This window comes from Neoarius graeffei, chromosome 1 (assembly GCF_027579695.1).
Source record: "Neoarius graeffei isolate fNeoGra1 chromosome 1, fNeoGra1.pri, whole genome shotgun sequence".
Lineage (NCBI taxonomy): Eukaryota > Metazoa > Chordata > Actinopteri > Siluriformes > Ariidae > Neoarius > Neoarius graeffei.
Genome location: NC_083569.1, coordinates 112,385,914 through 112,410,674, shown reverse-complemented (window position 1 = coordinate 112,410,674; position 24,761 = coordinate 112,385,914). Strand labels below are relative to the sequence as shown.

General features: G+C 41.3%; 2 protein-coding genes across 2 annotated transcripts in view; both read right to left on the bottom strand.

Annotated features, from left to right (window-relative positions):
• LOC132885935 (titin-like) overlaps positions 1-24,761 on the bottom strand; it is a 605,367-nt gene that overhangs the window by 111,970 nt on the left and 468,636 nt on the right. The gene's annotated exons all lie outside the window — the stretch shown is intronic.
• LOC132882069 (uncharacterized) lies at positions 20,014-22,127 on the bottom strand. The gene is made up of 2 exons (XM_060915294.1): positions 20,987-22,127; positions 20,014-20,600 (listed from the first exon to the last, which is right to left on the bottom strand). The coding sequence occupies exons 1-2, from the start codon at positions 22,082-22,084 to the stop codon at positions 20,034-20,036; spliced, it is 1,665 nt and encodes a 554-aa protein (XP_060771277.1). The 5' UTR covers positions 22,085-22,127; the 3' UTR covers positions 20,014-20,033.

Sequence of the window (24,761 nt, the reverse complement as noted above, 5' to 3'; positions counted from 1 at the left end):
AAGATGAAATGAAAACCCAGAAGAGTTCTGAGTTTTGACAGAGGAAGAAAAGGAAATGTAGTGCCCCTCTAGCATGCACTGACTAACGTGAGAGGTGGCTAACCTCATATCATCTCTAGCCACCTTAGGCCAAAAAAAAAAAAAAAAAAAAAAGTGTGTTTTTTTCCGGTTACGTAGATTTCAAAACTAGGGTCGGTAGGCAGGCTTTTTTTTTTTTTGAATTTTTTTCTTCAAGATGGCTGCCATAACCTATATTTAGACAGGAATAATTTCACAAAATATAATGAATTTCTTTGCAGGTCACCCGAGTTACCACCTTCTGATGAATCTGATGCAGCATGAGACACCTTTTTAACATGAATTTTTCTGTAAATATAACAGCTCAATACACCATGAGAGAGAGAGCAGCCCCTCCCCTCTCTGCTCCCTGAGTGCAGCTCGTCGCCTTGGTAACGGTGCAGGGAAAAGACACAATATAACAAGCAAAGAGCGCTTTTTCTCAGAGTTCCCTCTCCTCGAACAACGCTGATTTACACGGAAACGAAAGGAGCTATTCACAAAATTCTTTCACATTGAGTGCTACAAGGCTCCCATGAACACATTAATGTAATTTTTTTTGTCCCTAGTGTAAAAAATGTGGACACTAGAGCGAGTTAAAAACAAGTGACTTTTCTGATTTTGCAGTAAAAGCGCTGCCACGTTTATAATGCGAGTCTATGCGAGAGTGCGCCTGTCCTCTCCTTACTTTCAGGCTTCTCATTCAAAAACTGTAAATCCTATCGCTCAGGGAGACACTTGTCTTGATTCACACAATGTGTGACTACAACTTTTGAGAAAGTTGTATGTGTAGAGTGAAAATTGTGGCTGAGAAAACAATTTAAATGAGAAAGTTAGAAGAACTTTTTTTTTTTCAAGCTGCCTACACTCTAAACTCCTGAGCTCCACTGGTGTGTAACGCCATAGACCCCCATTATAAAGCCAGAATTTCTCCAGGTGTGATCATGGTGTTTGATCTGTGACTGATCAAAAAGTATAGAACCTAGCAAAAAAGTTGAATGCCAGATCCACACAGGAGAATTTTGTCTCCGTTTTAAAGTTTGAATCATGTCTCTAGGTGAAAGACAAAATAAGCGTTATCTCTGCTTCTGTTCCCTCCGACGGCCCCGACACACTACTGCCTCCGCCGAGTTCGCGCGCACACACCGCATGTCGGGGCTGCGGATGAGTTACTCTCCCTTGATCAACGAAGTCGGCGGGGAATTTGTGGTTATTATCGGTACAAACAGCGCGAATCACAACTTAAATGAGTGCGGTTCAGTTTGACATTATTGTCAGTCCGTTAGATAAACATTTAATTTTATTAAAATCGAAAATTAATATTTAGAGCCTGTGAGCTACAAAAATAAGTCATTAAAGTAGCCGGCTGGACTTAATTGTGTAGTCGGCTGTATGGCCGGCAGCCGGCGCTTGTGGAAAGCACTGATTTTCCCAGCGAGTGACAAAAACTTCCGGTTCACGCGGTTGGGTTATATGTAAAAGTCGCGACTGGGGAAAAAAAACGAAAAAAAAAGTTTAGGGTCAGGCGGTACGGATTAGGGTCGGTCGGGTAACCGGAAACATGCTTTTTTTTTTTTGGCCTTATCCTGTTCTACAGGGTCACAGGCAAGCTGGAGCCTATCCCAGCTGACTACGGGCGAAAGGCGGGGTACACCCTGGACAAGTTGCCAGGCCATCACAGGGCTGACACATAGACACAGACAACCATTCACACTCACATTCACACCTACGGTCAATTAAAGGCCTCTGCATGCTCTTGCGACAAGGCTTTCGCAGATAGCTTTTCATAGACAGTTGTAATTTATTGTTGAGCAGGAGTAATAGGCGTGAGCGATGTTATTCACCGGCACAACGCAAGGGGGCGAAGTCGCTAGGAGTAGTTGGTGGGTGTGGTTAGTGGAGTGTTTATCCTCCGGTTACTTATAATGACTAGAACTTTTTTTTTTTTATAATGACTAGAACTGGAGTCGTATAGATGTACGTACTTCCTCAATCAACCGCTCTTCGTGCTGCTCCATCTTCGCTCGTGTTTTTAAAAATGCCGGTCGTGAAAACAAACCAAACCGGGAAAGTAGGGAAGCGGAAGTGTGTGTACAGCGGATGTAGAGTGGACCAATCAGAGCCCTCTTGTCTGCGGCGCTGTCTGCGAGGCTTCTGCGGTGGTCACAATTTTTGGGAGGTGCGCGCAGAGCGTCTGCGAAGGTGGGGGGGCTACGCAGACACTGTCTGCGACGCTATCTGCGAGGACTGGGTTGTCAGCATAAATTGGCCTTTAGAGTCACCAGTTAACCTAACCTGCATGTCTTTGGACTGTGGGGGAAACCAGAGCACCCAGAGGAAATCCATGTGAACAACATGCAAACTCCGCACAGAAAGGCCCTCGCCGGCCACTGGGCTCGAACCCGGACTTTCTTGCTGTGAGGCGACAGCGCTAACCACTACACCACCATGCCGCCGGTGGTTAACCTCATCATCTGTTGCCCCTTTTCCACCAAAGCAATTCCAGGGCTGGTTCGGGGCCAGTGCTTAGTTTGGAACCAGGTTTTCTGTTTCCACTGACAAAGAACTGGCTCTGGGGCCAGAAAAACCGGTTCCAGGCTAGCACCAACTCTCTGCTGGGCCAGAGGAAAGAACCGCTTACGTCAGCGGGGGGGCGGAGTTGTTAAGACCAACAACAATAACAAGACCGCGAAAGATCGCCATTTTTAAGCGATGAGAAGCAGCAGCTGTACAAACGCAAAGTCATCCATTATTATTATTATTATTGTTGCTGCTTCTTCCGTGTTGTTTTTGCTTTGATATTCAGGCCAAGGTTTATGTAAACATAGCGCCGTAACTGACGTATACAGCGACGTAATGACGTAAACAGTGACAATGACGTGGCTCCGCTTACCACCGCGAGCTATGGAAAAGCAAACTGGTTCTCAGCTGGCTCGCAAGTTGAATGAGTTGTGAACCAGCACCAGCGCCGAACCAGCCCTGGAACTGATTTGGTGGAAAAGGGGTATCATTATCTCTAGCCGCTTTATCCTGTTCTACAGGGTCGCAGGCAAGCTGGAGCCTATCCCAGCTGACTACGGGCGAAAGGCGGAGTACAACCTGGACAAGTCGTCAGGCCGACACATATGCCGCTTTCCCACTACCAACGCGGCTGAGCTGTGCTGAGTTGGGCTGAGTGGGGCTGTTGGAGTTGCATTTCGACTACAACCGCGCTGAACCATGCTGGCTGGAAGTGGGTGGACACATTGGGTGGAGTTAGTGAAAGTGGGTGGACGTCACGTGATGTCGTTAGGCAGCGCAAACAGTGACACCAGTGATCTTTTAAGCGGTAGTCTCACGACCCGGAGAGTAAACAATAAACATGGAGGACATGGAGTTGTTAGTGTTGCTGGTCTTGGTGCTGTGGCTTGTTGTCACCGACAACGCCAACAGATACTGGCAAGAGCGTATAGATGAGGCGAGGCGCATAAGGCTTCAGAAATTCTTGTAATTCGTAATTCTTCTTCTTCCGGGTTTACGGTGTTTACAGATCCCAGCGTGCTCGCGGGGCGTGTGTGGGCGTGTGAGGACACTCCTCCTCACCAATCGGTGCACAGGGGAGTGTCTCCTCATGCCCCTAGCCCCACTCGGCTCGGTTCGCTTCAGCACCACGCCAAAACCGTGCGAGTTTTGGGTGCTAAGCAGGGCTGAAGCGAGCAGAGTCGTGCTGCTCTGAGGTAGTCGAAACGCGAGCTGTGTTGGGCTGAAGCGAGCTGAAAAAGGGTAGTGGAAAAGGGCCAATAGACACAGACGACCATTCACACTCACATTCACACCTTCGGTCAATTTAGAGTCACCAGTTAACCTAACCTGCATGTCTTTGGACTGTGGGGGAAACCGGAGCACCCGGAGGAAACCCATGCGGACACGGGGAGAACATGCAAACTCCACACAAAAAGGGCCTTGTCGGCCACGGGGCTCGAACCCAGACCTTCTTGCTGTGAGGCAACAGCACTAACCACTACAGGTGGTTAACCTGTGTTCTTTAAAATATATATCAACTTATTAGTGTTAACCTAATGCATGTATGACTACTCTCTTTTTAAAGGAAATACTCTTACTTTTAACCAGTGTTAACAGGAATTATTAATCTAAACCATGCATTTAAAATGTCTTTCACTTAAATCACCATTTAAGAATCAGTTCTAACATGTTACCATTAACTAAATTGTATTTGTAATTACTTCCCTTCTTAATTCACACTTTTACCCTTTAAATACTCTTTAACTTGAGCAAAATTACTACTTATCACTTAACTTAAAATAAATCAATCGAGTAGTCAGTCAGTGCAACTGTTTTAGAACATATGAAAGATTTACTGAGAAAATAGTTCAGCGTTTAAAGGCTTTTCAAATCTCTCTTCAATTGGCATTCACAGACACATCGAAAAAGAAAGGGGGAAAAACAGGGCCCAAGAAAAGAAAATAGCCGGCAATAAAGCAGCCTAATTTCGAATCCCCAGTTCAAAAGGTGCAGCCTGAATGCAGCTCGTGTGCGGTGTAACCTTAAACAAAATGGCTGCTTCACCGTGCAGGCAAAAACACACACATGCTACCTTTACTCAACTGGAATGTAGCCTTATACACGCAGGGTCCAAGGCAGCAGGAGCAGGAGGAGAGATGGCGAGAAGAAACGCGTGGATGAAGAGAATATTCACAGTGCTGAAGAGAAGACTCACGCAGTCGACCATCTTGGCAAAGTCCACCATTTGGCAGCGCTAGCCGGCTCCGTCGGGGTCTTTGTGTCCGCAGTCGCTCCACACCGGCTTTACCAGTCGAGCTCGCTGCTCGCTGCTTGTTAGCAAAGTCCGGGCAAAAATACTCGCCACTAAGTCAGCAGCTCACTTAAACTTCTTTCTGTCTTCTTGTGATGAGCATTTCACTCACACTGACAGAACTAGCACCATTAAAGCTTCTCTCAGAGTCCTGGCTGAACACTTCCACTATAAATGGTGTAGAAATCGCTTAAAACTTCGTGTTTCACTCCATATCAGACAACACGCTTCTCACGGCTTGCTCGGTCGTCACTCTCTCTCCGCTCCCCGTCTCGCTCTTCCACATCCGTTTCTCTCACTTCCGGCTCCTCTGACCTCGAATGTGATTGGTTCATTCACCAAAGTTCCGGAAATAAACGGATTGTGAAGTCAGTCAGCAAAACCATGAGCTCACAGCTACTTCAGGCAAACTGTTGTCATGACAACCGAAAATCCCTCAGGAGAGAAATACACCCAGCACACACGCACGCGCCGCTTCCAACACACGTTAATTCACAATTCTGACGAAAACAAACCACAATATAAAACTCAAACAAAACGCTTTCACTATAAAATAAGGGGGGGGGGGTTTGAAAAAAAAAAAATAGTTCACCTCAAATAAATAACTGAAAAACCCGCTTCGTAAAAAAAAAAAACCACAAACATTTGTTTAACTCCTTCTTCCTATTCTGACAGGCATATTTAAAGCATTTTCATATATATTATTGCACAACAAATATTTAACATATTAAATGCTGTATTCACTAAAACATTAACATTACCCAATACAGTATGCATTTCTCTCATTGCGCAACATCATTACGTCATTGCTGGTCAGTGAATCTTAACATTTTAACCTTAAATTCTATTTATTCAACGATGAACTTATCATTCTCATGAACAAATTTCAACAGGGTTACAAATGTGACATCAGGAAAACTACTGTTTATTACTGGAGATGACGACATGTGTGAAAAGTTATTGAACCAACCTGGAAATAATAATGTAAATAAAATCTCATCATATCTAGCCGCTTTATCCTGTTCTACAGGGTGGTAGGCAAGCTGGAGCCTATCCCAGCTGACTATGGGCAAAAGGCGGGGTACACCCTGGACAAGTCGCCAGGTCATCACAGGGCTGACACATAGACAACCATTCACACTCACTTTAGAGTCACCAGTTATCCTAACTTGCATGTCTTTGGGGGAAACCAGAGCACATGGAGGAAACCCACACGGGCACAGGGAGAACATGCAAACTCCGCACAGAAAGGCCATCACCGGCCTCAAACCCAGACCTTCTTGCTGTGAGGCGACAGCGCTAACCACTACACCACTGTGCCACCCCTGAAGTTAGACATCATTTAAAAAAAAAAAACTTAAACTTGAATGGGAAAATCAGTGACTATTATATCCTCATGGCTCACTGCATTAGCAACACTGCTAAAGTCACTAACACAGGATAATATTGAACCATTGACACCACAGTTGATACCTTTCCCATGTTCTTCCCACGACTGTGGTCAAGAGATACATGGGAGCATCTGTGTGCAGGTAGACAAAGCTAATACTTTGTTTTGAGTGGCTTTATTGACATTAAACAAATACAGTTGAAAACAAATGTCTGCTTTGCAACACTTTTTTCCCCTTTTCCCTTATTTCTCCAGGACTACATTACCCACAATGCATTGTTGTTAAAGCAACTCCCCTACATTTTACAACACAGTGCTGGTGGAAAATAATGACATTACCCAACATGGCATTCATTACAATCAATCAATCAATAAATAAAAAATAAGCAAGCAAGCAAATGATGCTATAAGTTAAAACTGCAGTACTCTAAATATTTAGATCTTTTATACAAAATATTGCCTGATAGGTTCAGCTTTTATAAAATATTTACAGGGATTTCCTTTTCAGGAAATTTCTGAGGAAACTCACCTTTCTCCTTCATGGTCCTGCCTTCAGGTGAGGAGATTTGGTGCCATTTGGAGATGTTTTTGCCTGTGTTTGGAGAAACTTACACAGAATTTTAGGAGTTGAACATAACTCCATCAAATTTGAGATTCAGATGGACAAGTACTTTGGGCATCCCAAAGAGCTGAAATTTGACGATCACCATTTACTTAAAAAAAATAAATAAAATAAATAAAATTTTTAAAAAATCTTCTGATACACTGTAGATTCTTAAAGCTCGGCATGTCCACTCAGAACCACTACTGTGGAGTGTGACATGACAAATATATTCAATACTGAACCCAGGCACCCCAAAACAGGCAGAAATCCCATTTACTGGCCTCTGGTTAAACCCATTACAGTCTGAAGGAGGTCAGGATTAAAATTATACTACAGTTACCACTAGAGGGAGTCAAAGGCAATTTATTTTCACTTTTCAGTCACTGGCCACCACACACTGAGTTACTGTAGCCTTCCTGTCAGTGTGATCCAGTCTGGTCATTCTCCTCTGACCTCTCTCACCAACAAGGTGTTTCTTTTTGTCTTTTTCTTTGTGTAATCTATACACACTGCTGTGTGTGAAAATCCAAGGACATTCTGAAGTACAAGTTACTGCATGAGTTAATGCATTGTGTTGCTGCCACATGATTGGCTGATTGGATAACTGCATGAATGAGCAGGTGCATAGGTGTTCCTAATAAAGTGGACAGTGTGAATATGATGAACACTTAATATTTTACCTACTTACACCACTGCTATTCAGAGTGTTATTCTTGAGCACAAATTATTTTAATTCCAGTAAAGTGAAACATTATAGATTTTACAGTGCGAGTCTTAAAACAGGCTTAATGTCAAAAATAAAGGGACAGGAGTGACCATGTCTGTGTCAGCTAAAATATAAAACTGACATACAGTACATAGACCCTCCCTCTCTCTGTCACAGGAAGTGGTAAGGCTTTACCACACACCACTGCTCTGTCAGTCAGTCAGTAAGTCATTAGAGTTACAGGATGGAGCTCAGTCCACTCCCTGTGATGCTCTGTGAGTAAATGTTCTCTTTGTGTCTTCATTAGAGTGAGTGGTGGGGTATAAAGTTGTTATTCTGCAGTGTGAATGTCCTGAGTGATGAGTTTATTGTGTCATTAGGACATTGTGTGTACTTCAGCATGACTGCTCAGGTGGATCAGTGTATCCATATCTGTCATGAGAAGGGTTTAGTTTGATGTGTAACGACTCTCAATAACCATGATAGATCAACAGGTAAGAGTACAAGTAGAGCAAGTTTAAAACACAGGTTTTAAAGGGCTGATGACACGAACATGACTCTATGCAATTTCTTAAATAAACTATACAACATGGCAAACATGTTAGATTTCTGTTATAATTACATGAAAAGAAGCTGTTGTTATGCGAATATCCAACTTTTATTTGCACAGCGCAAGAAAACTGGGTCCGTGGCTCGCGGCCATGTTGTGACGTCAGCGGAAGAACACGCTGCGGTTCACTGGCTGTCTACTCAATGGAAGCGCATTGAAAACGTCGGTGAACTCTCTAGCTCTTCCTCTTCTGGGAGTCTAGAATTGTGTTGTGAGTGGGATAGATCAGAAGAATCAAGTGATGATGAACACAGGTGCATCCAACCGTACAGGTTTGAACCTGTTACTGTGCAATCTGAGAGCAACTCCGACCCTGAGATGGACAGCGGACAGGCAGACAGCCCAGCATTGAACACCACAAGGTTGGATAACAAGGATTGGTAGGTCAACCCGTATTTGTTCAAAATGTTACGGAATTAATATTTTAATATTGTGTATTGTTGTCTTGCATGTGTAACCACTGCTTATATCATGTAAGCTGTATGCTACACTGAATACATAGTTCCTAATGGAGCATGCAAACGGCTAACATAATAAGCTTACAACTATGCCTGATCCGTGATACATTTAGGATAATATTGGCAGGCACGTCTTCTAGTTTATGGCTTCTTAGTTTTATCCTTGAATGAAGCAAAATATTTGATAACCTACATCAGCGTAAGCAAATGACAATCTGTAGCCTACTTGTCTGGCTAAGTTAGCTTTCCCTCAGTGTTTGCTTTGAGAAACAAGCTTTCACAAGCAAATACATGACTGATATCATGCCGACTTTATGATTACATTTATGATTATCATGGATGTGTACTCTATGATGTGTACTCTATGAGCACTCTGGAGCGAGTCACTTCCAAGATGGCCGCGCAGACCGCATGGTTACTATTTTTAGCATCATGTCGGAGCACTCTATAGCTCTACGTACCTTTATCTTATGTCGTTTCTCAACACATGTTCTGACAGTTGGACTGTCTTTGGAGGAGTCGCCTTGTCCCAGGCGACTGCTGGATCCGGCATAGCTACTAGTAGACCCCCTCCGGAATACTGTAGGCACTGCTGATGGTAGCAGCACACGTTTGTGCTGAACTGAACACCCAAGAGATTCTTTTAAGCTGGGAAGGGTGTCAAAACAATCCAAATCGAAGTGTTCAGAGCACAGGACGGATGTTGGTGAGGGCTCCCACTTGTCACGAGTGCGCCTGACTTGCTTCACCCACTTCGCATGCAGCTCGGGATCTCTGGGAAACTTGAATAAACTTACCCCATCCTTGTGGGTTTTGGAGCAAAAGCCAGCAACACAACGCGAAGGCATAATAACTATATATATTATAATAATGTCTAATAATAATACTAATAATGATAAACTGAACACCTCTCGCATCAACAACAAACTGGTAAGTTAGGAGGAAGATTCTTTCGCTGATGTCATATAGCCCCTCCTCTTTCATCTCCTGGGTGCTGCAGCCCCGTCAAATTTGCCCAAATAGCCGCGTTTTTTATCATAACTTGTAAAATAGGCGCCTTCGTGAATTAATATATGGATCATCGGGAATTACTTTTTATGTTATAAAACATCGCCAAAGATGTCAAAAACGTCTCATCTCATCTCATTATCTCTAGCCGCTTTATCCTTCTACAGGGTCGCAGGCAAGCTGGAGCCTATCCCAGCTGACTACGGGCGAAAGGTGGGGTACACCCTGGACAAGTCGCCAGGTCATCACAGGGCTCAAAAACATGTCATCAGCCCTTTAAATCATCTCATGAGTGTAAATGAGTCTGTATTGTTGGAATCTGTTCCTGATCTTCTGTGCCCTGCTGTCATCTGCTGCTCAGTGACAACCTCTCATGATCATTTGATCTGCGAAAAGAAAATGACTGGATGGTGTTTGTACTTTCATCAGTGGAAGTCATGGTTATGATGAACTGAAATGTCTTTAGCTGCTGTGGTGAGACTTTGGTGGTCTTTCTTGTGCACAGAAAGGTTTTAACAAAACCATGTTCGCATTAACTAGACTTCCTGAGAAAATGCCATAGAACTAAATGCCTAGTTTCCTTTTTTTTTCTTTTTTACTATAATGGTCTGTGCAGGGAAACATCTTACCACAGAAAGTTCACTATAATACACACTAATGCACAGAACTTTTTGTTCCAATAATCATCAATCATTATTTACCTTTCTGTTTAAAATAATAGAAAATAAGAGCAGAAACAAACATTTCTCATTAGTCCTGTACACACACAGGGCAGTGACCATATGAGAGGCCTGAGAGCAGAGGCCAGTTTAAGGATGTGGTTTATTTTCTATTTTAATATCAGGGTGCAAATTCAGCTGTGAAGAAGGAGGGACGTGTGAAAGTGGACATGTGAAAGCAAGAACTAACTTTTAACTTTGTAACTGGTGGATGTTACTGTGAACAGAGAAGCTTTAACAAAACCATGTTTGCATTAACTGGACTTACTGAGAAAATGCCTTATAACTCAATACCGAATTTCCATTTGTGTTCCTGAGCAGGGAAATACCTTACTACAGCAAGTTCACTATAATACACACGAATGTCTTGTGTGTGTGTGTGTGTTTGAATAATAATCATTCTTTACTCATTTGTGTAAAACAACAACAAAAGCAATTATGCACAAATAAACATGTCTTATTAGCCTTGTTCACACACACACACACACACCCGTGGGGACCCGGGGTAGAATAGGTCCCTAGCATCCCCTTGCTGATCGTAAGAGGCGACAAATGGGGCGACTTGTTTGCCATAAGTTGCTACCCGTGTCAGTGGAGGACGATTGCCTGGTACTTGAGGAATGTGGGTGGCTGCGGCTCCCACAAGTCCAACACAGTGCTTTGGCTCCTACTTCACTTAGACGGGAGGTTGGAAGGGCCCGATCCAATCAATCGGCTTGTCAAAGTCTTTTATTTTTCCTTAAAGACTTTGGCTGAGGGTCAATCAAGTGATATGAACATTTTTGTTTAAATTGCTCGAGTATACCATCCTTGTATCCTTGATGCATATCTGGAGGAGAACCACAGCTCTGTGCATCCCCTAGTTGGGCTCCAAGGTGGGTGAGGAGCAGAGATGATGAATTTTTATCCACAAATATGGCTACTAATCAACCCAATAAGAGAAGATTCATGGATCAAGACTTGGATGACGGCTCTGAAATGGCATTGATATACCCCCCTAAAATAAATAACGCCCAAATTTATAGTTCTGGAATCTGCAACACCAGACATGCCCCTCGCTAAGTTGTCCCCTTTTGCGATTCAGAAAGGAATCTCAGGAATAGCGGGGGCTGTTAAAGATGTTAAGAAACTGCGATCTGGTCAGATTCTAGTTGAATGTTTAAGAAAGTCTCATGCAGACAATTTATTACATGGTAATAGTTTAGCAGGAGTACCTATGCGGACCTTCCCTCACCCCCATCTGAATAGCTGCAAAGGAGTAATCCGCACTAGAAACCTCCATGATATGGAAGAAGCTGACATAGCTACTGAATTGAAAGAGCAAGGTGTGACTCATGTAAGGAGAATTACCTTGAAAAGGGATGATAAAATCATAAAAACTGGTACCTACATCTTGACCTTCAATCTACATGACCATCCTGAAAGAATTCTAATCGAATACTTAAGTGTGCAGGTGGATAAATACATCCCTAACCCTTTGAGATGCTTCAATTGCCAAAAATTTGGCCATGGCTCTGCTAGTTGCAAAAATAAATCAGTTTGCTGTCCCTGTGGAGAAGATAGGCATGAACTAATCTGTACAAGACCACAAAAATGCTGCAACTGCCAAGGGAACCATCCAGCCTCATCAAAGGACTGTCCTGTATGGATTAAAGAGAAAGAAATTCAAAGGATTAGGGTAACTAATAAAATAAGCTATCCACAAGCAAGGAAACAGGTGGAAGGATTTTCCTTGTACAAGTTCCAGCAATCTTTTGCTTCTATTGTGAAACCCCCTATGAAGTCAACTGATTGTCAAACAGACTTTACCTGGCTGAACAAAGATAAGCCGCAATTGATTAGTGGAAACAAAACATCTTTAACTTCCTATTCTTTAAGTTCGTTTCTTAAGACACGTATTTTTTAGTATGTTACCTCATTTGTTGACAGTTTCGGCGAACACTTCCACCTTCTTCAAAACAGTCACCAGATGTCGAGTGGTGACGTGCCTTATCAGCTGATGTACTCTATGGAGGCGTGAACGTCCCGCCCAATTTGACAGGTAGTCCACGCCTCCTGCTGTCAGGTCGCTGCCCCAGGACTGCGCTCCAGGTGTGTGACAGCGCGTATGCTCCCTCATCCCGGTTCATCGTCCTCTGCACCCACTTACGTATCTCCACTGCCTCCAAAATCCAACGCTGGCATCTATTCTCTTCAGTGCGAATGACTCTGGCCTCTTCCCAATTCATAATATGATTTTGTCATTTGCAGTGGTCTGAAATGGCTGATTTTAAGTTTTCTTGGTTTGCTTTTTCTTTTTTGGATCTTGTGAGTCTTTTTGTTGTTTCTTTTTCACATTCTAATTGGTGTTCTTTCCTGCGAGTGTGGAAGCATCTGCCCGTTTCACCAATATAGACTTTATTGCATGAACAGCAAGGGATTTCATATATGACATTGCATTTATTGTCCAGTTGTATTTTGTCTTTGGGGTGAACTAGCAGCTGTCGGAGGTTCTTGTATGGTTTGACCAGGGTGTTGATGTGGTATTTCCTCATGGATCGTTGGATGCATTCTGTAACTCCTTTTATGTATGGTAATGTGACAAAGCCCCGGTTTGTTTTTTCTGTGTTTTTTCTTGTTTGTTTATTTTTTTCCTTTTTTTGTGTCTGTAATTTTCCTTTTTGAATTGCCCACGGTGGATATTGGCCCATAGAGTACATCAGCTGATAAGGCACATCACCACTCGACATCTGGTGACTGTTTTGAAGAAGGCGGAAGTGTTCGCCGAAACTGTCAACAAACGAGGTAACATACTAAAAAATACGTGTCTTAAGAAACGAACTTAAAGAATAGTTATAATAATCAGACATAATGAATTTTCACTACATATTAAAAATAAGTTATGGAGAAGATTGTGCCAAAGAGGTACACTACCTGGAAAAACTAAAGAAAAAACTGGCGCGACAAAGAAACCATCTACGCTTCAATCTCCGCTGCCGGGACGAAGGCATCATTCCAGCAAGCCTCTACATAAAAAATCCAATTCCAACAAGAAACGCGGAAAGGACCATCGAAAGAGCGCGAATGACTCTGGTAAGAGAAAGAATTAGATGCACGACAAACAAAATCAACAATTTAAATACAGAAATAACACAAAGAACACAAGATTTCAAACGCCGGTTCAAACTCAGCAGTGACATGGAAAAAAGTATGGAAGAACATCTAAATGCAATACAAGAACAAGAATTCTCAAAAACACGCCATATTAAAAAACTAAATAGGCTAATCAAAAAGAAACAAAATAAATGCAAGGACAAGCAAATAAATGAAAAATGGATATGCAACCTGTCTAAACACACACTAACAACAGCAGAACGCACTATACTCTCACGGGGACTAAACTATGCCATCACACCAAATAAAATCCCGAATGAAGAATTCATACTGGCTACGGAACTAGCATGCAACATGTTACAGGACCAAGGACAGAAAGCCGCATTAAGGAACGAAATAGCAGGCATCCTCACCTCAGCTAAACCGCCACCCAGAAACACAACTAAACAGGAAATGGAAGCCATCAGAACACTCACAAAGAACAAGAAAATAACAATACCACCGGCTGATAAAGGGAGGACTACGGTTATCATGGACACTAATCAATATGAAAAACAAATGAATGAAATGCTCACGGACCCATACGCATATGAAATACTCAAAAAAGATCCGACAGAGGAAAAGAAAAAAAGACTAAAACTATTACTCAAACCGTTAATGGACGACAACAAAATCGATAAACAAACATACAACCACTTCATCCCCACAGCAGACATCACCCCCCGGATATACAGCACACCGAAAATTCATAAACCCGGAGCACCACTAAGACCCATAGTAGACAGTATAGGATCAGTTACTTACAATCTTTCCAAGACACTGGCAGACATAATTAAACCACTCCTTGGACTTACAGAATACCACTGCAAAAACTCAAAACAACTGGCGAAAGAACTAAAGGAAATCAAGATAAAAAAGGATGAAATCTTTGTATCACATGATGTCAAATCCCTCTTTACAAAAACACTGGTCACAAACACTCTCAACATAGTAGAAAACTGGTTAAAAGCAGACAGAACCCTGAAAAAACGTACAAAACTTACAGCACAGGACATAACAAAACTATTACATTTCATTTCCACGTCCACATATTTCCAATTCAGAGGCACAATCTACAGACAAAAAGAGGGATTTGCAATGGGGGACCTGCTATCTGCCACTCTATGCAACTTTTTTATGGAGGATCTGGAAACCCGAGCCATAGAAACAGCACCGGATGACTGCAAACCTATCTTCTGGAAAAGATACGTTGATGACATTCTTGAAATAACCAAAACAGGCCACACACAACAACTCACGGATCATTTAAACTCCATAGACAAGACAGGCAACATCAAATTCACACACGAAGAGGAAACAGACAAGACAATAGCATTTCTGGACCTAAAAATACACCACACAGAAGAAGGTAATATCAGAATTACAACATACAGAAAACCTACACCTACCGACCAATATCTTCTCTGAACATCTGAACATCCCATCGCACACAAAATGTCAGTAATCAGAACACTATACGACCGAACACAGAACATCACAGAGGAAAAAGACAGACAGGAGGAGGAACAACACATCCAACAGGCATTAAAAAACTGCCAATATCCACCGTGGGCAATTCGAAAAGGAAAATTACAGACACAAAAAAAGGAAAAAAACAAACAAGAAAAAACACAGAAAAAACAAACCGGGGCTTTATCACATTACCATACATAAAAGGAGTTACAGAACGCATCCAACGATCCATGAGGAAATACCACATCAACACCCCGGTCAAACCATACAAGAACCTCCGACAGCTGCTAGTTCACCCCAAAGACAAAATACAACTGGACAATAAATGCAATGTCATATATGAAATCCCTTGCTGTTCATGCAATAAAGTCTATATTGGTGAAACGGGCAGATGCTTCCACACTAGCAGGAAAGAACACCAATTAGAATGTGAAAAAGAAACAACAAAAAGACTCACAAGATCCAAAAAAGAAAAAGCAAACCAAGAAAACTTAAAATCAGCCATTTCAGACCACTGCAAACGACAAAATCATATTATGAATTGGGAAGAGGCCAGAGTCATTCGCGCTGAAGAGAATAGATACCAGCATTGGATTTTGGAGGCAGTGGAGATACGTAAGCGGGCACAGAGGACGATGAACCGGGATGAGGGAGCATACGCGCTGTCACACACCTGGAGCGCAGTCCTGGGGCAGCGACCTGACAGCAGGAGGCGTGGACTACCTGTCAAATTGGGCTGGATGTTCACGCCTCCATAGAGTACATCAGCTGATAAGGCACGTCACCACTCAACATCTGGTGACTGTTTTGAAGAAGGCGGAAGTGTTCGCCGAAACTGTCAACAAACGAAGTAACATACTAAAAAATACGTGTATTAAGAAACGAACTTAAAGAATAGTTATAATAATCAGACATACTGAATTTTCACTACATATCTTTAACTTCCAATAAAAACAAAAACATGAATTCCCAGTCTTCTGCCAGTCAAACGTCTATCATGATTGAACCTTCCCAACCATCAAAGGAGAAAAAGAAATCGACAAATACTACTTCTCAGTCTAAATCAAGTCAAGAACATAGGAATGGAAACTATATAAGGATGTGGAAATGAAGGAACCCTCAACCCCTCACAGCTGAAGCTCCTCTCCCAAAAGTGGGAGCAAGGGCCCTGTTCCTGTTCTACCCACATGACAATAGCTAACCATATTATTCAATGGAACTGTCGTGGTTTTAAAGGAAACTTCTCTGAACTGCAGCGATTAGCTGCTCTTTTCAATCCTCTTGTCTTCTGTCTTCAAGAAACTCACCTATCGCCAAATAATATTATGTCCTTAAAAAATTATACAATGTTTAATGCCTATGGCCCAAATGTTCATCATCCTTCAGGTGGGGCAGCTGTCCTGGTACGGAATGACATAATTCACAGCCACCTTGTAATTACTACTCATCTGCAAGTGGTGGCAGTCCATATAACACTTCATAAAGTAGTCACTTTGTGCTCTGTCTATATTCCTCCTGATGTCACTGTAACTTTACATGACCTGGATGACTTAACTGACCAACTGCCTACCCCATACCTCCTCTTAGAGGACTTTAATGCACATAACCGTGCATGGGGTGGGAATCATTCAAATGCTAAAGGCAAGACTCTGGAAGATTTTATCTCTAAAAATGACTTATGCCTGTGGAATGATGGATCTTCTACCTATTTACATCCAGGCCATGGTACTTACTCAGCAATTGATTTATCAATATGTGATCCTGACATCTTGCTTGACTTCTCTTGGCGACCCTTGGATGACCTTTGTGGGAGCGATCATTTCCCCTTGATCATGACATCTACTGTTAAGACATATACAGTTAAGACCTCCTAGATGGCAACTTAAAAAAGCTAACTGGAATGTCTTCCAACACCTCTGTGACGCCCAACTTGGTCACTTACCCCAAAATATTGAAAATCCTGTTGAGCACTTCACTGAAACATTGATAGCAATTGTGGATGAAACTGTCCCTAAGACCTCAGGAAAGCCCCACCGTAAGTCCAACCCATGGTTTAATGACAACTGCAAAAAGGCCATTGACTCCCGGAAGAAAGCAGAGAGAATTTTTAACAAACACCCAACAACAGAAAATCTCACCAGATTGAAAATCTGCCAAGCTCAAGCACGTAGGACTATCAATGAGTCTAAAGCACAAAGCTGGAGACAATATGTTTCCAGTCTTACATCCGATGCATCCTCTAAAAAGGTGTGGAGTTTTATTAAAAAGATGAAGGCAAAAGGTGGAACCTCACAAGTTCAGCACTTGAAATGTCAAGAAGGTCTTCTGACAACAAAGCAGGACATTAATGATAAACTTGCTGAAACGTTTGAAAAGAACTCCTCTGTGGAAAATTGTCGACCTGAATTTCAAGCTTTGCGCAGGAAAGAGGAGGGAAAGGACTTGAATTTCCTGTCAGATAATTCAGAACCGTACAATCAGCCTTTCTCAATGGATGAACTTCTCTGCTCCATAAGAAACTCCTATGATACTGCAGTGAGCCCGATGCAATTCACTATCAGTTCTTAAAAAACCTGCCATCCAGTGCATTAGCCCATCTCCTGATAATATTTAATGCGATCTGGGAATCAGGAAATGTTCCACCATCTTGGCAGAAAGCATTTATTATCCCCATTCCCAAACCAGGCAAAGATCACACTGACCCCACAAACTACCGTCCAATAGCCTTAACTAGTTGTTTATGTAAAACCATGGAAAGGATGGTGAATAATAGACTAGTTTGGATGCTTGAAACAGCAGGACATCTGACTGAATATCAATGTGGCTTCAGGAAGGGGAAGAGTACAGTGGACCACCTTATTCGACTGGAGTCCTTTATATGTGATGGATTCATCAGAAAAGAACATGTGGTAGCAGTTTTTTTGACCTTGAAAAAGCCTATGATACAACGTGGAAATATGGTATTCTAAAGGATCTGTACTGCATGGAATTCAGAGGCCATCTGCCCATTTTTATCTCAAACTTTTTGTCCAATAGACATTTCCAGGTCCAACTGGGTACTACTTTTTCAACTCCACATTTTCAAGAGCTAGGAGTCCCTCAAGGCAGCATTCTCTCTGTCACCCTATTCAGTGTCAAAATCAATAGCATCGTACAAGCAACCAGCCCACATTTGTTTTGCAGCCTTTATGTCGATGACCTCTGTATCTGCTACAGAGGAAAATATATGAGTACAATTGAGAGACAACTCCAATTATGTATAAACAAGATCAGTACTTGGTCGATTCAAAATGGCTTCAAGTTTTCTAAATCTAAAACTGTCTGTACTCATTTTTGTCAACTTAGATCATTACATCATGATCCTCTGCTCTACATGGATGGCGCACCAATCCAAGTGGTGAAAGAAGTTAAATTTCTTGGACTTACCTTTGATAACAAATTATCCTTCATTCCACACATGAAATGTCTCAAGAAGAGATGCTTTAAAACTTTGGATATTTTAAAAGTTCTATCAAAGACAAAGTGGGGAGCAGAGTGGACTGTGCTGCTGCGTCTTTACAGAGCACTAGTGAGGTCCCATTTGGACTATGGGAGCATTGTCTACGGATCAGCAAGGAAATCATACATTCAGACGCTGGACACTGTGCATCATCAAGGCTTAAGACTGGTCTTGGGAGCCTTCAGAACCTCACCAGTTCAGAGCCTGTATGTGGAGGCAAGAGAACCCCCCCTTCAGTTAAGGCGCCTAAAACTTGCTCTACAGTATGCAATCAAACTCAAAGCAAACAAAAATAATCCTGCTTACTGTGCTGTCTTTCACCCCCAGTTTTTGCAGTTTTATGAAGCTAAACCTAGGTCTATCAGACCTTTTTGAATATGCATACAACCCTTCCTGGAGGACTTGAACATTGATCTGGACAGTCTGCAATCTTCACATGTCTGTTCCACTCCCCCTTGGACCTTGAGACAACCTGTAATTGTGCAGGACCTAAGTCACAGAAAGAAATCTAGCACACATCCAAATGAGTACCAGAGTTGTTTCTTTGATGTAAGACAGCACTTTCCTTTGCACATCCCAATCTATACTGATGGCTCAAAAACGGATACTTGTGTGTCGTCAGCAATGGTAGTCGCTTCTAACCAGCATGGAATACGCATCCCAAACCTGTGTTCTATTTTTACAGCCGAAGGCCAAGCTTTGCTCTTGAGCCTTGAATACATAGAAGAGTCCAATCAACAAAAATCTTTAATTTGCACAGACTCTAGGTCATGCCTTCAGGCATTGGAGTTTTTAAAGACTGATCACCCCCTGATTACCAAAATACTTGAAAAAGTGGATCACCTAACTAAACTTAACATGGACATTATTTTTTGCTGGGTCCCTGGTCATGTGGGCCTGAGTGGTAATGAAAAGGCAGACAGTGCTGCTAAAGGAGCCCTGAATGAAGACATTTCTCAATGCCAAGTCCCTGTCTCTGACATTAAACCTGTGCTTTGTTTTTACCCTTGTCAAAATGTTTTTTAGAATTCTATAGAAACTCTATAGAAAATCCTATATAAACCCCTCTTTCTATACAATCTCTATAGAACGCTATAGAACTAATACTCTATAGAAAATAGTTTCAATAGAAGTTGTATAGAAATAGTATAAATTCTATAGAAGTTGTACTCTATAGAAAACAGCTTCTATAGAGTCTCAACAGAATTCTATATAAATAGTAGTCTATAGAAAACGATTTCTATAGAATTGATACAGAGTTCTATAGAAGCTGTACTTTATTAGGGCCAACAGAATTTTATAAATTTCATAATGGTTATTTCCATAAAAACACAATTTGGTGGATTTTAAAGACCCTACAGAAATTCCAGTCTGAGACAAAAGGCCTTGCATCCAAAGAACAACTTCAGTACTTATCTCCAGTAAAAATGTTCTTTATTTTATTTATCTCACATAATAACACTTCTGATCAACAACTCAATTGATCCAAATGTAAATTACAGTTTAAGACAATTTAATAAATGTACTTACAAAATAAACGCTGATATACGCTATACATTAATTTTCAGTCAAGCTCAATGGCATTTGGAAGAAGTGAAACAAACGTCTTTCTTTGTATTTTCATGTAAATATACTTATTTGCTATATCAGATAAATTACATGCTATCAATTCATTAGTGAGTTCAACCTCTCTAATTTGATGCCCCTTAACTTTATATATACCTGTATTTAACTGAAACATTATTCGAGTAGATGTTAAACGTCGAAATATACAGTACAATTCTTTTTTACAGTTACATATATCATCTTCACATTCATTTTTACACACTGCAACCACTAACTGCAGGGTCCCAATCCGACCATCTCTTAAGTGAAAGCAGGAATTATTTCTTTCTTGTTTCTTATGCTTTAACTGTTCAGATACGAAATATAAACCATTCTGAAGAACTAATCGTGGGTATGCCTGGACAGTTCTATCTTTTAATGTTACACCAATATTATTCAATGAACATAGCTGTTCAAAGTTGAGGGCAAGTCTGACAGGCAGGCCTAAAATACATACAGTCTCATTATATGCCTCTTTAATACCCTTAGCAAAACCATACACATTTTTTTGGAAAAAGCTTAAAAGGTTAGGGCTAGGGCGGCACGGTGGTGTAGTGGTTAGCGCTGTCGCCTCACAGCAAGAAGGTCCTGGGTTCGAGCCCCGGGGCCGGCGAGGGCCTTTCTGTGCGGAGTTTGCATGTTCTCCCCGTGTCCGCGTGGGTTTCCTCCGGGTGCTCCGGTTTCCCCCACAGTCCAAAGACATGCAGGTTAGGTTAACTGGTGACTCTAAATTGACCGTAGGTGTGAATGTGAGTGTGAATGGTTGTCTGTGTCTATGTGTCAGCCCTGTGATGACCTGGCGACTTGTCCAGGGTGTACCCCGCCTTTCGCCCGTAGTCAGCTGGGATAGGCTCCAGCTTGCCTGCGACCCTGTAGAAGGATAAAGCGGCTAGAGATAATGAGATGAATGAGGTTAGGGCTATTGGTAAAGGCCCCAATTGATAATGATGGTAATGACTTAATCAACATAAACTTTTCTGATATCTGCTTATGCACACAAGTTGTGCCATGAAACATTTTTGTGAGCTTTCCATTCATGCTCTCAAAAGGAAAAGTTGAATACACCCAGAGCTGTCCCCAGTTTTTCACACAATCCATTACATGGAGCAACTGATGGACATTGTAAGTCATACACTCTTTTCCATAAAGCTGTTGAAATTTAACTACAAAATCTATGAGTAATGATTCACATAGGTGAAAAGATTCATCATCTAGTTTGTCTGCAAGCAACAAATGCATAGCTGTTACAAGTGTCATCCAATGATCATGGTATTGTTTACCTAGGAACCCAACTGTCACAACACAGGAATAATGGAGAAGCCATGCTCTCCATTCACTAGCTTTCCAACTTTTTCTGTGTTGCAAGGCACCAGGAATACGTGTGATTTCCTTTGGTGGTCTTATACATTGAAGGCGGTCACTAAGGTGTTTTATGGAGTTACCAATGTAGAAATTTTTGGCATGATTTGAACTGTCAAGCCATAGACCTGCTACCTGGCGTGCAACACCCAAACATACAGAGTGCATATAGTCAACAACAAAATTGTTTACAATGTCAAAATACATTAAAAGAAACAAGATTGATGGACCTTTGACACCCATACAAGGTTTGTCCTGCTGAACAGCTGTTCTCGCATGTTCTATGTGAGAAGTTTTATTCCTCTTAACTGGTAGTTGGTTCTCCATACTATAAACCCTTGCATGCCCTCTACCAACTGAAACTACTTCACCTTGTGACAAACACCAATTACACCCACACCAACCATTGAACTGTGTCACATTTTGTACAAGACAGCGAGCTACTGAGTCACAAGAGCATGTTGTTACAAACACCCTACTGGTGTGGCTGTCATTTTCTGTACCCCACTTAAAGCCAGTATCTGATAGTGTATTCATTTCAGTGACAAAAGGTTTGAGGAAGGTATTCATGTCAGGTTTAGAGTCACCAAACCATAAGCCACCAAGAAAAATGTTTTTCCTTCTTATAGCATAAGGTAACTCATTAACCATTACCTGCAATGGCCATATTGAATACCTTGATGAAACAAATACTTGAACACCATCTGTGTTGAATGAAACAGTAATGTCATCATTCTCGAGAGGGAGTTTACGATATAATCGACCTCCATAGGAATCACAAAGTCCCCTTTTTGCCCCAATTTGTAGGTGTTTACAAATATCTTCATTCTGTAGCATAGATAACAATTGATCTTTAACATCAAATGTTATAAAATAATTGCCATTATCTATGCAGTCACTTACAGACACATTTGTGTCACAATTTTCACACCACATATCATTACTTCCAATGTAGGTTATACAAGAAGGGCAGTATGAGTGAAATCTTAGAGTGATGTCACTGTTTTTAAAGTTCTTCATAAAAAGATATTGGGAAGCAGGGAATACAGTTCCAGCTGGTAAATGTGCCTCCAAGACTGTCAGTAGGCTCTGCAGAGCTGTTCCACTCACATGATTCCTTATGATGTGTCCCATTATGAGTAGAATACTCTCTCGCCTTGTTATTTGGCACCCATCATAGAGGTTCTGATCCTGAAGATATAAAATAATATACGGTGTGAGCAAATCTGTATGTACATATTGTTTTTTGGCCATTCAGTCTGTCTACCATAATTCCTTCAAGATTTGACTTAAAATTTGTGAAGGGGTCAAATCATGCAGCGTGATATTATCATTATACAACTGGTTCACCACTACTGCAGAAGAGGAAATAAATTGTTAATTGGCCCAAATCACCACCAGCCGAGTCTTGACAAATCATTAGTTTAATTCCTACAATGAAATATCCTTAATTATGTCACTCACAAATTTCAATCCATAGACCGGGACGACCCAATCGGAAGTCCTCAACTCATTTTACATTTTTGTACTCACCAAATCATTAAGTCTCTCAGCCAGTTCTTCATCATTATATCTTTCATATTGATCGAGTTCACCATTTTCAAGATTCTGTAAACAATAATTAATAAATTTATGAATATTATCAGATATCCAGGTTAAATATATAGAAATGAAAATAAATTAAACAGTTCACTGGATTGTAGTTTTAAGTCCACGACGTTTCAAGCGACAACATAAGAGCTACAACTCCTCAGGACAAAATTCAGCAGTTTTCGAATCACACAGACATTACAGGACATTCGTTTACATTAAAAAATGTTTCCATACTAGACAGGGAGTCACGATGGTTTGAAAGGGGAGTAAAAGAAGCAGTTTATGAAAGAGCACTTTGCCCGAAACTGAATCGGAATGGAGGTTTAAGGTTTAAATTATCTAGAACATGGGATACAGCACTGCAACATAAGATAGGATTACCCAGGACAGGTCTATGCAATCAATGACGTCATATGGATGACGCAACTGAATATTTCCAGTATCATACAAACTTTCACCTGATGAAGTGATGGATATCGCTTGAAACGTCGTGGATAAAAACTATACAATCCAGTGAACTGTTTAATTTATTTTCATTTCTAAATAATTAATAAACAACTTTAGTACGGGTATGTCTATTTTCTATTTGGGCTCTTAATATCTATTCAAAATGGGTTTAGCATCTTAAGAAGCCAATCCTCCAACTTTTTACCCTACATGTATCCTCTCCAAAAATACCAAAAGTAACAAGCTGATTTTTGTCATATTAACTTATCTCTATTTCAAGAACCATAGGAAAATGCAACTCACCTCAGGGGTCGAATGACTGGTAGAAGAGAGAGACACTTCACTTTGACTTTCACCGTCTGTCGATCCATTGCCCTCTTCACCTGCAATGAAATATTTATTATTACTCTTTTATTATTTTGATCAGACACAAGATATCTAAATACTGGGTGGGAGAAATTGGTGAATTTCACAATCCAACTGACTCTGATTATGTTAGTGCTTACCTCTTAACACTTCATTATTTTTGGGAACAACTTCATCTCCATCTTTGACTTTATTTTCCACATCACGGACACGGTCGTGTTGGGGTAAGCCTAGAAGTTCATCATCCTGTCCAAAAGAGTACTCACTGTCGTTTGATGTCAGAGATGTTTGCGATGATACCACTGAGCCAGTCCTTTCGCTTATACCGTCATTGCAGTCAGACGAAAAACTTGTGTCCGTGAACAATGATGACTTACTACTTTCATTAGAAAGAGATGATGATGCACCATGATTACTAATACAATCACCACCGCGTCCATCATGGCCACATTCATCGGCATTTCCTGACATTTTAGCGAAATCTAAAGACTCAAAACTAGAGTGGTACCTTTTCCTTTTGCTCATTTCCTCTTCTGATTATCACTATATGAACTTCAAACTGGTTATTTCTTCGCAGTACTTATTGATTAGATACTCCTCAGTGTAGCGTGGGACATGGGATAGCGGCTGCCATCTTGGAATGCAGGACCGGAAATGCAGAAAATAAATAACTCGAATACTGATTGAGTTTGACAAATCAAGATAGCTTATAACATTAAAATAATGTCCCTCATAGATATTTGTATTTTCTATAACAATACTAGACACTTTATACACTGTTATTGTAAATAAGCACCAATCAGGACTAAGAACCGCTGCTGGCTATATCCGGTTATAACTGGTTTGACCACCACGTGTGTCAATAGCTCAGGAAGGTAAAAGCGCGCATTACAAATATTCTAAAGAATCTTTTGAAAAGTGT